Source organism: Salvia hispanica, chromosome 2 (assembly GCF_023119035.1).
Source record: "Salvia hispanica cultivar TCC Black 2014 chromosome 2, UniMelb_Shisp_WGS_1.0, whole genome shotgun sequence".
Classification (NCBI taxonomy): Eukaryota; Viridiplantae; Streptophyta; class Magnoliopsida; order Lamiales; family Lamiaceae; genus Salvia; species Salvia hispanica.
In genome coordinates this window covers 10,463,244-10,477,475 of record NC_062966.1, presented here as the reverse complement: position 1 = coordinate 10,477,475, position 14,232 = coordinate 10,463,244, and the positions used below count along the sequence as shown (strand labels likewise).

The following is a 14,232-nucleotide window of genomic DNA, read 5'->3' as shown; positions in this document are numbered from 1 at the left end:
CCGGGTTAAGATTTAACTCAATGAAAGGGTGCTAAAAGTTGGATTTATTAGTTTCAAAATTGATAGAGAAATAGAAAAAGGGGAGAAGAAAAAGAAAAAATAGAAAAAGGAGAGATTTTTGAAGTAAATGCTGTGAGAAAAAAGAAAGGCTTGTGGTATTGGTTAGTTAAGAGACAAAAGCAAAGAGCGGTTTTGTAACTGAAAAGTGAGAGAAAATGAGTTGAATTCTTGCATCCACTTCACAAAAACACACACTACTAGCATTTGTTGCACTCCTCCATAGCTGTTAGACTCACACACATTTAAAGAGAGAGAAAAATCCTTGTCCGAGAAAAGAGAGGGATAGGATTTCTTTGTGTATGAATGAGGTTGGAAAAGTTTTGCCTTTGATTATTGATGACGATGTTAAACGGGGTAGGTTGAAGGTGAGGGAGAGGAGGGGCTTTGATTTTTCTCTTTCTTTCTTCTTCGAGCATCAAAGACTCGATCTTTTTTTATTTTTTGGTGTTTTGTTCTGTCTATACATATCATTAGTTGAAGTTTCAGAGACCCTTTTCCCCCTTTCTTTGCAATTTCTATTTTTTAGTGTTTTTGCTCTGTTTCTGTGAGCTTTGAATGGCGCATGCTGATGGCCTGTTAAGTGGAGGCTCTCATGAAAGAGGTGAGTAAAATGTTTCATCTTTTTTGGGTTTTTTGAATTTTATTCTTCTTTTTTTCCCTACAAAAAAAGAAAGGCTTGCAAAATTTTATCTTTGTACAGCATAATTTGATTCTGGGCTGGTTTCTGTCAATTTCTTTCCCTATTTTTCAAGTAGTGCTTTCATATATTACTGGTCATTTGATTATTTGACGGAAAGTTTTGCCTTTTTGAACTTGAGTGAATGTTTTCATTATGTTTCAGTGTTTTTGGTTGCAGTTGATTTTGTGTTGTTACATTTCGTTTTCTATGTTGATGCACCTTTCAAGTTTTATTCCACGAGAAACGAGAATCAAATAATCTTTAGTTGAGATGTTTGGCTTTGAAGTTCAAAGTGCTTTGAATTTTGATTATTGGACTTATTTGTTGATCTTTGGTAGGTATGGGAGGTGATGATCTGTACACAGAACTATGGAAGGCATGTGCAGGGCCTTTGGTGGACGTTCCTTGTGTGGGAGAAAGAGTTTACTACTTTCCTCAAGGTCACATGGAGCAAGTAAGCCTCTCCCTTTGCCCCATCTCCTAATAATATTTCGCTGCAATTTGGTTTACGAGTGTATTAATCCACAGTTGGAGGCGTCCACAAATCAGGAACTGAATCAACAAATCCCTCATTTCAATCTCCCTCCTAAGATCCTTTGTCGTGTTGTTTACATTCAGTTAAAGGTATTGTTTTCTGCTTAGTGCTCTAGTTAGGCCACTTTTTTTCTTCTGTTTTGTCTCAAAATTTACATCTGTTATGGTGGCATGAATTTATAGGCTGAGCCAGAAACAGATGAAGTTTATGCCCAGATCACTTTGCAGCCAGAACCAGATGTAAGCACTCTGTGATGTTAATGAATGTACTGATTCTTGAACGTATTGTATGTATAACGTCTGTGGATCATGCACATATATTCTTGCAGCAAACTGAGCCCACAAGCCCGGATCCACCCCCACCCGATCCACCAAAGCCATCTGTTCAATCTTTTTGTAAGATTTTGACAGCATCTGATACAAGCACTCATGGGGGTTTCTCTGTCCTTCGGAAGCATGCAAATGAATGCCTTCCACCATTAGTGAGTAACTCTTCTCGTCGTTTATATGCAACTGGCATCAGTTTGAAACTCAGAAGATATTGCTAGCAGATGATTATGTGACAGAAAGAAAACATAGTTAGAAAGCTAATCACTAATTTTGTTTGTGATATTTCTGATTCCTAGGATATGAGCCAACCAACACCAACCCAGGATTTGGTTGCCAAAGATCTGCATGGATACGAGTGGCGTTTCAAGCACATATTCAGAGGTATTATGTCTACATGTACACTTGCATTTTACTTTCTTTGCTGTTACTTCTTTTGGATTTGAAGCCAAACGTTGTGTATGAGAAACTTATCGTGTTTGTTCTTAAGAAAATGCGCATACCCCTTTTCTAACCCTTGCTGGAGCTCCAATTTGCTTCTCGTCAGGTCAACCGAGGAGACACTTACTTACAACTGGATGGAGTATGTTTGTCACCTCAAAGAGATTGGCTGCTGGTGATTGCTTTGTTTTCTTGAGGTATTCTTTACTTTTATTTCGTTGTGTGCTTACTGAATGCAGCTTCACTATTAACTTTTGAATCTGAACTCTGAATCACAGGGGTGAGAATGGGGAATTGCGTGTTGGCATACGCCACCTTGCTCGACATCAGAGCTCTATGCCACCCTCTGTCATTTCCAGCCAAAGCATGCATCTTGGCGTGCTTGCAACTGCATCACATGCTATTACAACACAAACCTTATTCGTGGTCTACTACAAACCACGGTATTTCTTTCTTGCCTCCTTTCACTTTCTTACTGCTGCATCTTTATGAGATTCTTGCTTCACCTTGTGCACTCTACGAGCAGGACAAGTCAGTTCATTATCGGGCTGAATAAATACCTAGAGGCTATGAAACATGGGTTTTCAGTTGGCATGCGTTTCAAAATGAGATTTGAAGGAGAAGATTCACCTGAGAGAAGGTTTTAATATGTTTGATTTCCCGCATTTTCGTTACTTGATCCCCCAGCTTGATTGCTCTGATACAATGGTACAAAACTACATATTTTCAGGTTCACAGGCACTATTACTGGATTTGGAGACCTCTCTTCGCAGTGGACTGAATCTGCATGGCGTTCGCTCAAGGTTACTATCAATTCCAAAACCATAGCTTATCTCGTCTGAAAAATAAAATGAATTTCACTTAGATATATACGTGTGTATGTTTCTCTATCAGGTGCAATGGGACGAACCTGCGACTATACTGCGGCCAGACAGAGTCTCACTATGGGAGATCGAGCCCTTTGTAGCTTCGGCTTCTGTTGATGCATCACAGCCAGCTACAAAAATCAAAAGGCCTCGACCTCTTGATCTACCTCTTACCGGTATACAACATTATAACATACTATTTGTCATCATATATTTACACTAGTTGTTTGATTGGTGAGACCTGTTCTTGATGTAGAAACTACTACTGCTTCTGCTGCATCTCCTGTCTGGTATCAGAAATCAACCACGTCCCTCGAATTGAGCCACCTAACTAGTAATTCCGATGTTCAAAGCAGCGAAAAACAAGTTTTCTGGCCTCCTAAGCAGAAAGATCACCATGGCAGCAGCCTCCCAAGTTCCACACCACATTCTGGTGGAGCGTGTCCATCTCTATTAAGTTTAAATGGTTCTCTGAGCTTGTTTCGAGAATCTACAAACGAAAACAAAAATGTTTTGTTACATTCTGCTCTTCCTAATTATCACTCTCCTGTGTCATCAAGGGCAAGTAATTGTCCAGACCAAATAAAAAAGTCAGAGACTGCACCTGCATGCCGTTTATTTGGCTTTGATTTGAGGAACAACTCGAACAAAATCCCCCCTCTATCGGAAACAGAAGTACCTTTGCCTCGTCCAAGCACTATCCCGGACTCTGACTTGCCGCCTAAGAGGCCTGAAACTGATGAAAAACCAGGCGTCGACCTTTTGGCTTCATCAAAGGAAAGACATGATGCTCAAGTGGAGGCCCCTCCGAATGATACTCAGGGACCACAGGATTATGTTCCATCTTCAAGAACTCGGATCAAGGTAACCAATCCCTTTGATTAATGAACTAATGGAAATGCATTTATAATTTAGTTATGACGGCGTATCCTTATTAGGTTCAAATGCAAGGGATTGCTGTGGGGCGTGGCATGGACTTGTCTGCTTTTCGTGGCTATGATGATCTCATTGAGGAACTGGAGAGTATGTTCGATATCAAGGGAGAGCTTCGCCCTCGCAGCAAATGGGAGGTGGTTTACACCGACAATGAGGGAGACATGATGCTCGTGGGAGATGACCCTTGGCAGTAAGTAGTTCATCTTGATAGCATGGAAAACTCTTTTCATGATCAATTCCAACATATATTTTTTTTGCAGGGAATTCTGTAAGATGGCTAAGAAGATTTGCATCTATTCTAGTGATGAAGTGAAGAAGATGAGGCCGAGATGCAAGCTTCCTATATCACCGTCAGAGTGTGAAGCCGCAGCAATCATAAGCTCAGAATCACAACCTAAGTTAGAAGCATGAACTTAGTGTATCCGATTTCTCGTCTTTAATAATGGTTTAGATTCGGGGTATACTAAGTGGTAGGCTAGGAGTGATGCTTGTTGCTTTGGTATGTTAGCATTAGGTGAAGGAGGGATGGAAGTAGAAAGGCAGCATAGTCATCTCTCATGCTGTTGTAAATACAGATGTTTGTGGGTGTTTAATCAAAGTTTATTAGGTAGATTTGGAAGTGGTAATCGGTCCAAGGAATCTGGTGGGGTAGCTGAATTGGATTTTTGTCTTTTGTCTGTTTTGGTTGCTGATTTATAGCTATAATCAGTCTGTATAAATTGTACACTACACTCTGTGTTTTGATTGATGTCTTTGCATTTTTGTGTGGACAGTTTTGTCAGTTTGATCATTTAGTTAGAATTTGTTTGTATCTGTAAATTTGAAATTAATCTTCTTAGTAGGTTGTGGTCCTCTGTTTCTGTACAATTGAAAATTATAGCGTGTTGGTTGTGGTCCAAGAATTATCAGTAGTGCACATTTTTGCCCAACAAATAAAGGCCGTCAAGAAAAATGGTCCTATTCCGTACTGGTTTGGCCCATACTTTAATACGACCCAGGTTTATTTTTAGAATAACACAGCACCACCTGATTACACGTATCATCCCACGGTCCCGGCTATTGATTAGACGAGAAATATTTTACCACTATGACACTATTCTATTTGTATTAGTACTAACCAATTAATAATCTGTAATTTAATAAAATTATAATTTAGACAATCAAGTTAAGTTAGATACATAGAAATTACATTCTGAATCAATCTTGAATCATCTCGGGCGTTCAATATAATGCCGCAGTTGCGCTAGGCGAGTCCTGCTACCGGGACCAACGATGCTCGGCCCCGTTGCTGCTGCCTTGGCCATGTGCCTTGCTCAGCGTTGTTCCACGTCACTTCTGTCTCGCCCATTGTCATCCGGCGCCGCAGCGCGTGAGTCTCCTAACGGAAGATCATCGGCGTTGCTGGTCGCAAGCCCAACACTCTCTTCCAGCAAGGACACGCCCTCGGTTCAAACGCCAGCTTTCTCGGCTGTCCATGGGCATCCGGTGCTTCGTTCCTCTGCTGCTTGTTGCCCGATGCTGAGGCTGGCATGCTCGGCCACATGCAGCTCGGCGCAAGCGTGGGCTACACATGCTCGCCGAGTGTGCCCTTCGCGGTCGATTTTCGAGTGAAACAACCCATAGCTAACGAAGAAACTCATGTTTTGCAATTCAAATAACAGAAAATGAATCCACATAATCAGAGTCAAAAAGCTGACTTCGATACATACTTTTGGAGTTGAGGTGAACCATGACATTTATAACATTCATATGCTAATCAGATAATTGCAAATTTGAACGCAAATAATTCATGTACAAAGAATTAAATTTTAAATAATAAATTTTATGATTTAAAACTACCAAAGAGATTCTCTATAAAATGGAAAATGGCTTTCAGCTTCTCCACAATATGTTCTTCGTACTCAACCACAAAACTTCAAATATGTTTCCCAAAACTTCTAATATGTTGCAATGCAATAGACTGGCTTCAACAGAAAGAGAGACACTTTTTACTGCAAGGAAACATATTAGAAATTTTATATCTAGATTATGCCTATGTATATTTTTGCCTCCATATAAATTCCTGGCTACGTCCTTGGTCTATTAAGCAGAAAAATTGAACTTATTTGTTTCTTATACATTTAAATATTTGAAAAACATATTATAAATGCATAAGCAAATACAATATGATAAAATAACTACTTCTTCTCACCTTGGGTAAAAGTGGATTGCAGAGTTATTGTATGCAAACAACTCTAATTGTGTAAACTACTTGAAATATGCTTTTCAATACTAATCCTAACAATTATCATCAACAAATAATGACAAAGTCACATCCAAGAACTAAGCAATGTGGAGTATGATTTTACATTAAAAAGCAACACAAGATTTCATACAGAACAAAGCCAGTTGGCAGCAAGAACAACAGAAAAAAGATCATACAACGAATTATGTGACTGAAACCTTGAAAATTCGCATACAAGTCTTCTCGTGCTTTTACAATGTAGAATGTAATTGTAAAAAATAGTAGTAACATTTATGGAACATACAGATTTGAGTTAATTTTTTTCTCATGAAGCTGCAGAATGACATCCGAATCTGACATTTATCTCTTTTTCTCAATCATAGTAGCAACTATCTGCAAATTAAGAAACAGAAGATAGTTTCAACAAGTCCAGCCATCAGAATCATAAGCATGAGATGAGATAGTTGTGAATTACTACTCCCTCCGTCCCCTATTAGGAGTCACTCTTTGACCGGGCCCGGATTTTAAGAAATGTAAAGAAAAGTTGGTTGAAAAAGTTAGTAGGATGTGGGACCCATTTTTTTTATATTGATTTTATAATAAAATGTGAGTGAATTGAGTTAGTAGAATGTGGGACCTACTTACTATTTATGGTAAAAATGAAGTGTGACTCTTAATTGGGGACGGACCGAAATGGAAAAGTGTGACTCTTAATGGGGGACGGAGAGAGTACTATTCAATCTATTGTCAAAGACAAATTGCCTATCCGACAGGAAATTAACAGCACGAGAGTAGTAGGTGGTAGGAGCAAAAAACAGTATCATCAGAAGCTGGAAAGAGTGGAGTGGAAGCACGATGATACCCAAACAGAGAGTTGAGGGGCACAAACTATAGAGGATATGCATTAAGCCACGAGTTTTCTACTATTCTTGTTAGTACAAGACGAGTTCCACGTGCTAGGGAAAATGACACCAGCAATACAGCTGACCAAAGTGGATCCATAGTTTCCATAGTGGTGTGTATATGAGATGGCAACAAAAGCAAGAACAATACTAGCTTCCACAGAAAGACACAGTTACAGTTTATTAGGCTATTCACTAGTAATCCGAAGCATGGTAAGTTAGTGACAGATGAAACCAAGTGATCCATGGAAAAAATCTTACTTACTACCATATTAATTGTGAACTAACTGCAATTTGAACAGAGAAAAATGCGCCTAATGCAACATATGACTTACATCACTCATACAAGTCTTGGGTCCTTGGTTGGATGTTCCATATGAATCCAGTATAGGCCTCACCACAGCTGGAAGGAAGAGTCCTGCAAATTCAAAAATGCCACATCTCTTAGAAATGGATGTATCATTTTTCACAAAATGAGAGGACACAAATTGTTACCTATATAAAGATGTTTTTGAAACATGGAGCAAGAGATAATCAACAAAAAGGAAAGACCATCATCATTTGAAAGCAAGATCGTCACTATACTATATTTTCCATTCAAAGGCTACATATACACGACTTTTTAATTAAAAAAATTCTGGCGTGAACATATACCATATCTTTATTCGAAATTGTAGTGCATTGAAACAATCCAGCCTTTTAATTTCCCCTAATTTCTGGGACAAGGTCAAAGAAAAGAGCAGTTCACTAAATTTGCAATGTGAAAAAAGATTTGATGATGGAGTAGTAAAAATACGGCTTGAGCATATGTCCAATTCCAAATTGTATGGTAGCAACAACCAAAAATGAAATTTGTAAACATTAAAATATTATTCTGAAGCTGGATTTAGGGTATGTGGAATAAAAACAATAGGTAATGATTGACTCGGCAATTCTAAATCCATGAAGTCTAACTCTATCTAACGGAATAGCACTGGTGAATCAAGCAAAATGAAATCCAGCTTCAGCCACGGAATTCGGAATGCGCGAAGAGGAAGGTTAGAATTAGATAGAAATAGAAAAACAGACCAACGCCGGCGATGAGGCAAGAAGCTGCCACAACAGGCTCTTGCACCACGAACATCTTCAGCTTCTGCATCACCGCCATCTTTCCAATTTCTGTCGGATCCTCTCACTCTGTATGTGTCTGTTCTATTTGGAGAAGTCGACCCGGGTTAGATCATATATCTCCAATGGCTTTAGCCTAGCCATAAGCTAGCAATAGCCTAGCCAGAAACTCCTCTGCCACATCATCAAGACAAGAAACTGGACAAGAAATAACCTAGCCATAGGCCAACAAAATTATGAAAAACAAATAAACTACAATCACACAAAATACGGAATTAAATTTACGACACAAATACGAGAAAATGCGATATTTTTATTTAAATTTAAAAAATTACAAAATTAAAAAAAAACCATCCTGCTTCCACACACATCCCCGTTTTACTCCTCGTCGCCGCTACCAGGGAACCCAAAATTTGCTGCATCTAAGCCTCCTTCGTCTCCCATGGCCTTACGTACGTGGGCCAAATCGGCCTGCATACTCTGAAGGATCTAAAAAAGAAACCCCTTCTCCACAGGGTCATCTGCCGCCTTCCACTGATTTACGATTTTCCACATGTTCAGCTGCGTTTGTTGACGCGCGAGGTGGGAGAGCTCGATTGACGACTTGCCAGTAGGGGGATGCCGACTGGACCTCCTGGGACCTCTGGGCGACTCCCCTAGAAGCCCATTGCGCCGTCCTTTGACCAACCGGGCGGGTGCGGCGAGTAAACGATGGAGGGGACGGGAAATCCTGAGCATCGTCGGGGAGGTCGTGGGAACCACCGCTGCTGCTGTAATCACCGGCAAGGTCCAACCGCTGCTTCTTCGGCCATCTAGCATCGACATCGGCCCGAAACTTCTCAGAATCCATCAGCACCTTATAGCAGTTGCAGAAGGTGAACTCCTTATAAACCCCCTTCAAGGGGAACTGCGCCTCCACCATCCTCCTGACATCGTCGTCAGTTTGGCCTCTGGTCTTCATGCGGAGGTTGTTGGCGTGCAAATCGGGAGACCGCAGCCCTGATCCAGTCCCACTGCTTCCGACACTCCTCCCTGCTATGTGGCTTCCCGTGCGGGCAATGTGTCTTGTAGGCTGCTGCAATTTTAGTCCACAAGTTGACGATCCTCTGATTGTTCGACTGGAGGAGATCATCGCAAACACTCACCCAAGCTTTGGACAACGCAACGTTCTCCTCATCCGTCCACTTCCTCCGTACATTGTCATCATCAGCCAGCTGCGATGACTTGCCGACCACCCTTTTTGCCCTTGGCCCTCTTCTTCTTCTTCGGTGCGGCCCGACCCCGACCTACTCCCCTTGGTAGAATGGGAGTGTCCCCATATCGATCAACTTGTTGCAACAACTCCTCTAGGGAGAAAGTATCATCCCCAGTTAATTGAGTCTCCACTGAGGTCGATGTGTGGGAAGACGCAGTCAAAAAGTCAAGACTGAGGCGATAGACATTGTCCGCCCTCGGCTGCACCCCCCGACATCCCCTGCATCCCGGGTTGCAACCCCTGCATCCCGGTTGCCACCCTTGCATCACCGGCATCCCCTCAATCCCCGGCCCGCCCTGCCACATCGGCATACTACTACCACCGGCCCCCATCCCCGGCATCATCTGTGGCCAAGGGTACATATTGTAGTACCCGCCCATCGGACTCCATCCACTTCCCACGGGTATCGTGGGAGTTTGCGACCCGCACATCACTGGAGTAGAGTCGTTGTTGTTCTCCATTTTTAGCGTTATTGCTCTTGTACAAAAATTAAGAGAGAGAGAAACTCGTTAAAACAAGTGGTGCGAATGAAAATGACGTTAAAATTGCGTATATAAAGAGTTTCGAAAATTTTTTTAAAAAAAGGGGGGGGCTAGCTGGTCGCTAGCCGGTCGCCTCGCTACTATGGCGGTCAGCGGATTGGCGAGTGAATCAACTAGCGCCCGCAAATCGGCGTGGGCTAGCCGATTCGCTCGCCGATTTTGCGCTCGCCGGTCCCAATGGTCGGCTAGCGAACCGGCCAGCGTGCGCGGAGCGGCTAGCCGGTCCGCTAGCCGCCATTGAAGATGCTCTAAGATGGGTTCCGATGAATACAAGTAGGGTTGGACGTTCGATTTTCGGTTTAGTTTTTTCGCCAAACGGAATTTATCTGAAAAATTGAAATTTTGTGTGATGAAAATTGAATCAAACCGAATTATCTAAAAAATGGAATCTGAAAAAATGAAATTTGAACTTTAAAAATCAATCCGAACAGAAAAATCCAAATTTCATAAATATATCCAAAAAAATCTGAAAAAGTCAAACCCGAAAACCAAAATTGCACTACATATCCAACAAAAACAAAAAAAATATCGAAAATCTAAAATTTTGCTTTTCTATAATTAACACAAAAATTATACTCATATGGACATTTTTTATTCTGATCCGTTGCATAAAAATAACCTCTTCTATTTTTGGTAATATCTTTCTCTCTAATGTGTGGGCTCTATTATCCACTAAGTGAGTGTTTGGCTGACAAGATAAAATAATACCAAGATTGTATCTTGGACGAGCAAAGATTGAATCATGGTTTTAAAAAGGTGTTTGGTTGGAATGTTAATTTTAATATAATTGAAGACGTGTTTGGTTTAAAATATTATATAATATCAAGATAATGTGTATTCACTAAGATACCCCTAACAATACTTCTCCCAAATATTATGTCTAATATGGAGTAGTTTACTTCAGAATATCGACGGCACATATATTTTTTCTTCTTAATTTGTTGCATTTTTTAATCTCGCTAACTAATACTCCCTCCGTCCCGCTTTAGCAGTCCCATTGACTTTTCTGCCCTCTTTTTGTAAAAATGATAAAAAATAGTTAAAGAGGAGAAATGGTAAATTAAGAGAGAGAATAATATAGAGAAGATTCTTATCTACATTATTGTCTCTCTTACTTTACCATTTCTCCACTTTAACTATTTTTTATCATTTTTACAAAAACAGGGCAGAAAAGTCAATGAGACTGCTAAAGTGGGACGGAGGGAGTATTTATTTATTTTTGTAGCATTCTGGCAGGTCATCAAATATGAAGGGGCACGGTATTAATTTATGTTTCAATTTTTAATTAAACTCAACATTAGCTCCTAAAATATTGAGAATATTTGGAAAATGAAGAGAAGTTTTTTCCAAAAGAAAAAAGTGATAAGAAAATATAGGAATATGATAAAAATATGTAGTAGTTATAATAATAATAATAATAATAATAATAATAATAATAATAATAATAATAATAATAATAATAATAATAATTGTCATTATTTACATGTTAAACAATGGTGAGTGACATAACTCTAAACAATAATCAAATTCAAATATCATATTGAATCTTCAATTGTATGATCCTAAGCTCTAATTCAATCATATTAAATTAGAAATAATTAGCTGCTCAATATAAAGCTTCACAAACTTATTGAATAAATAAATACAATTATTGGGATATGAAACACCTGAACATTAGTATGTCCTTTCCTCCCTCCCCCTCTCTCTTTATCTCTGAACTCCCTCAATATATCTGTGTATATTCATATTCTTGCCATCTCTTAAGCATCAATGCATCATCCTGGAGAAAAAAAACAAAAGATGCTTGCACTTGTAGCACTCCAACAAACAACTAGACTAAATGCACTTTGACTCTTTACAGTCCACCAAACTCTTTTGGCACACAAAGAAATTCTATCAAATTATATACTAGTATATGAGCATATGAAATATCAAAACTTGCCAATATCATCAAGTTATATCTAGCTGCATATATATATATATATATATATATATATATATATATAGGGGTGCGTTAGGCTCCTTTGCACCCTAAGTGTCCTATTTCCTTCTTAATCTCAGCCCTTGGATCCTTGAATTGGATGGTTGTGATCAATGCATTATTAGTCTATAATGTTGCATTATTAGCCGCTGTGCATTATTAGAATGAAAATGTGCATTATTAGTCTATAATGTTGCATTATTAGCCGTTGTGCATTATTAGAATGAAAATGTGCATTATTAAATGACACGTGGCATTAATCTAACCGTCAGATGACAAAATCGTGGGGCTAGGATTAAGAAGGAAAAAGGACAAAAGATATGAAAAAAATTTGAATACATCCCTATATATACATATATATATATATAGGGGTGTACTAGTATAACAACTAATTTTAAAGTTACAACGTACATCCAACCACGTGCTGCCACATGGCACGAAAAATGCAATATTGTATACTGAAAAATGCAATACGCATTTGTAGAAGCTATAAATGAATTTCGGCATATTGCATTTTTGTTATATGCAGATTGCATTTTTTATTGTTAAGTTTTGCATTTTAGATATTGACTGTTTAAATTGCATTTTATATATAGACGGATTGCATTTTTATATGTGAAAATGCAAAACTTAACAATAAAAAATGCAATTTATGTGAAAATGCAAATCTCAACACTATAAAATGCAATTTACATACAACAAAAATGCAATCTGCGAAAATGCATGTACAACTAGATTGCATTTTTGTGTTTAAAATATTGCATGTTTTGTGCCATATGGCAGCACCAGATTGGATGTACGTTGTGACTCTAAATAAGGGGGCACCCTAGTGCTCCCCTATATATATATATATATATATATATATATTCATCAAAAGCAACCAACATACATTGCTGTCACAACTGTTATAACCAACATCACCAACTGATACTACCTACATACATTGTTTAATAGCAGCAAAAACAACAAGCCACAACTGTTAACATATCATCAAAATAACACCCAATGTTTGGTGACATACGTGACATAAAAGTTTGGTAAGTTCTATGGCAATACCTTGTTGGCCAGCATCATGTTCACGAATGTAATACGTTCACCTTCAGTGAAATTGAGAAATAAATCTGTGACCCGTGCATCAACTGTAATTTTGTATGCAAAACTCAGTCGAGTTTCCTCAGTGAGTGTAGCTATTTTTCTCAAAGCTTCAAGAACAAGCTTTGTCTTGTCAACAACTTCAGATTTGCTGCTCGTCGATTGTTCACTCCGTTTATCAAGTTTGTCGACGAAAATACCAATCGATTCATTTTGTTGCTTGAAGAATTTATCCATGAGATCAACAATAACCGAGTCCTTAGAGGTTGCAGATTCAAGCCGACTACGTTTTCTAGTGGACTTAGTTTTCTTATCACCATCCCTTTTGGTAGAATTGATTGAGTTGCTTTCATCTGGAGAAGGTGTATCTGCGACCTCCTCCTCCAAAGGTACATAGCTGTGGGGGAACTCATGGCTGATGTTTTCATTATTATTGGAGAAAGAGTCATCTTGAGTGTTTGCATTGAAGATGGGAGGGAAATCACTTACATCAAAGTAAGGTAGATATGGCTCTTGGATTGCCACTTTAGCAAGATCTACCGAGGCCTGTTGTTTCTTTGTAACTTTAGCAAGGTCTATTGTGCCCTGCGAACTTTTTCCTCCTGCGCGATCCTTTCCAAAGATCTCAACCAAGTCTTGGAACAATCGGTATGACTTGAATCGCATTCATTTAACTTGTGGATGTGTCTATTCAATAGGATACATGAAACTCATTGTCAAAATCCTTACAAGCAAAATAAGTAAACTAATGCATAATAACGTTAAATATTACCTTAGCATATTGCTTCCATACGTCATTCTCAACTGTAATCATGTGCTAGAGTCATTCCAACCAAATTCATTAGTGTTGATCATGTTCGTCACGAGATACTAATGCCTCTTCCATATTGTCAACTTAGAATGCACATTAGTCGTATTCAAATCAGTTCCAGGAAACCAAATTTTCAATTGTTTCTCAATAGCTTCTAGATAGCCTGATCGGAATGCATTCTCTTAGCGCCAATCTGCAACTATTGTTTTCAGAATTGCAAATAGAGCATCTTCTTCAGTAAGTGTCCAAATTCTTCTTTCCTTATTCAAGGCAAGAGTTGGCATCACTAAAAGATCTGGGGGTCTTGGAAAGTTGTTGTTATGTGAGGAACTCATAGCTCCTGCATGTATAGAGGTAACTAAGTTGTAACAAATGTTACGATATAGTATAAACTGCATATTAAGAGACATGCTTATAGATACAACATATATTTTGGATGAATTCAAGTCTGCACTCTGCAATACTCACTCTGCAA

At 39.0% G+C, this 14,232-nt stretch overlaps 1 protein-coding gene and 1 long non-coding RNA gene across 2 annotated transcripts; one reads left to right on the top strand and one right to left on the bottom strand.

Moving 5' to 3' along the window:
- Positions 1-4,615, top strand: LOC125203890 (auxin response factor 18-like). The gene is made up of 14 exons (XM_048102402.1): positions 1-661; positions 1,078-1,193; positions 1,268-1,363; positions 1,457-1,513; positions 1,603-1,755; positions 1,900-1,984; positions 2,148-2,238; positions 2,320-2,484; positions 2,568-2,681; positions 2,772-2,844; positions 2,936-3,083; positions 3,164-3,771; positions 3,846-4,033; positions 4,104-4,615. Exons 1-14 carry the CDS (start codon positions 616-618, stop codon positions 4,252-4,254), a joined length of 2,091 nt encoding a protein of 696 aa, XP_047958359.1. The 5' UTR covers positions 1-615; the 3' UTR covers positions 4,255-4,615.
- A 1,551-nt stretch (positions 4,616-6,166) lies between these two features.
- LOC125203894 lies at positions 6,167-8,194 on the bottom strand. Its single transcript, XR_007173455.1, has 3 exons — positions 8,038-8,194; positions 7,305-7,387; positions 6,167-6,460 (listed from the first exon to the last, which is right to left on the bottom strand). It is a non-coding gene; the product is annotated as an uncharacterized LOC125203894 (long non-coding RNA).
- Between the last annotated feature and the right edge of the window lie 6,038 nt (positions 8,195-14,232).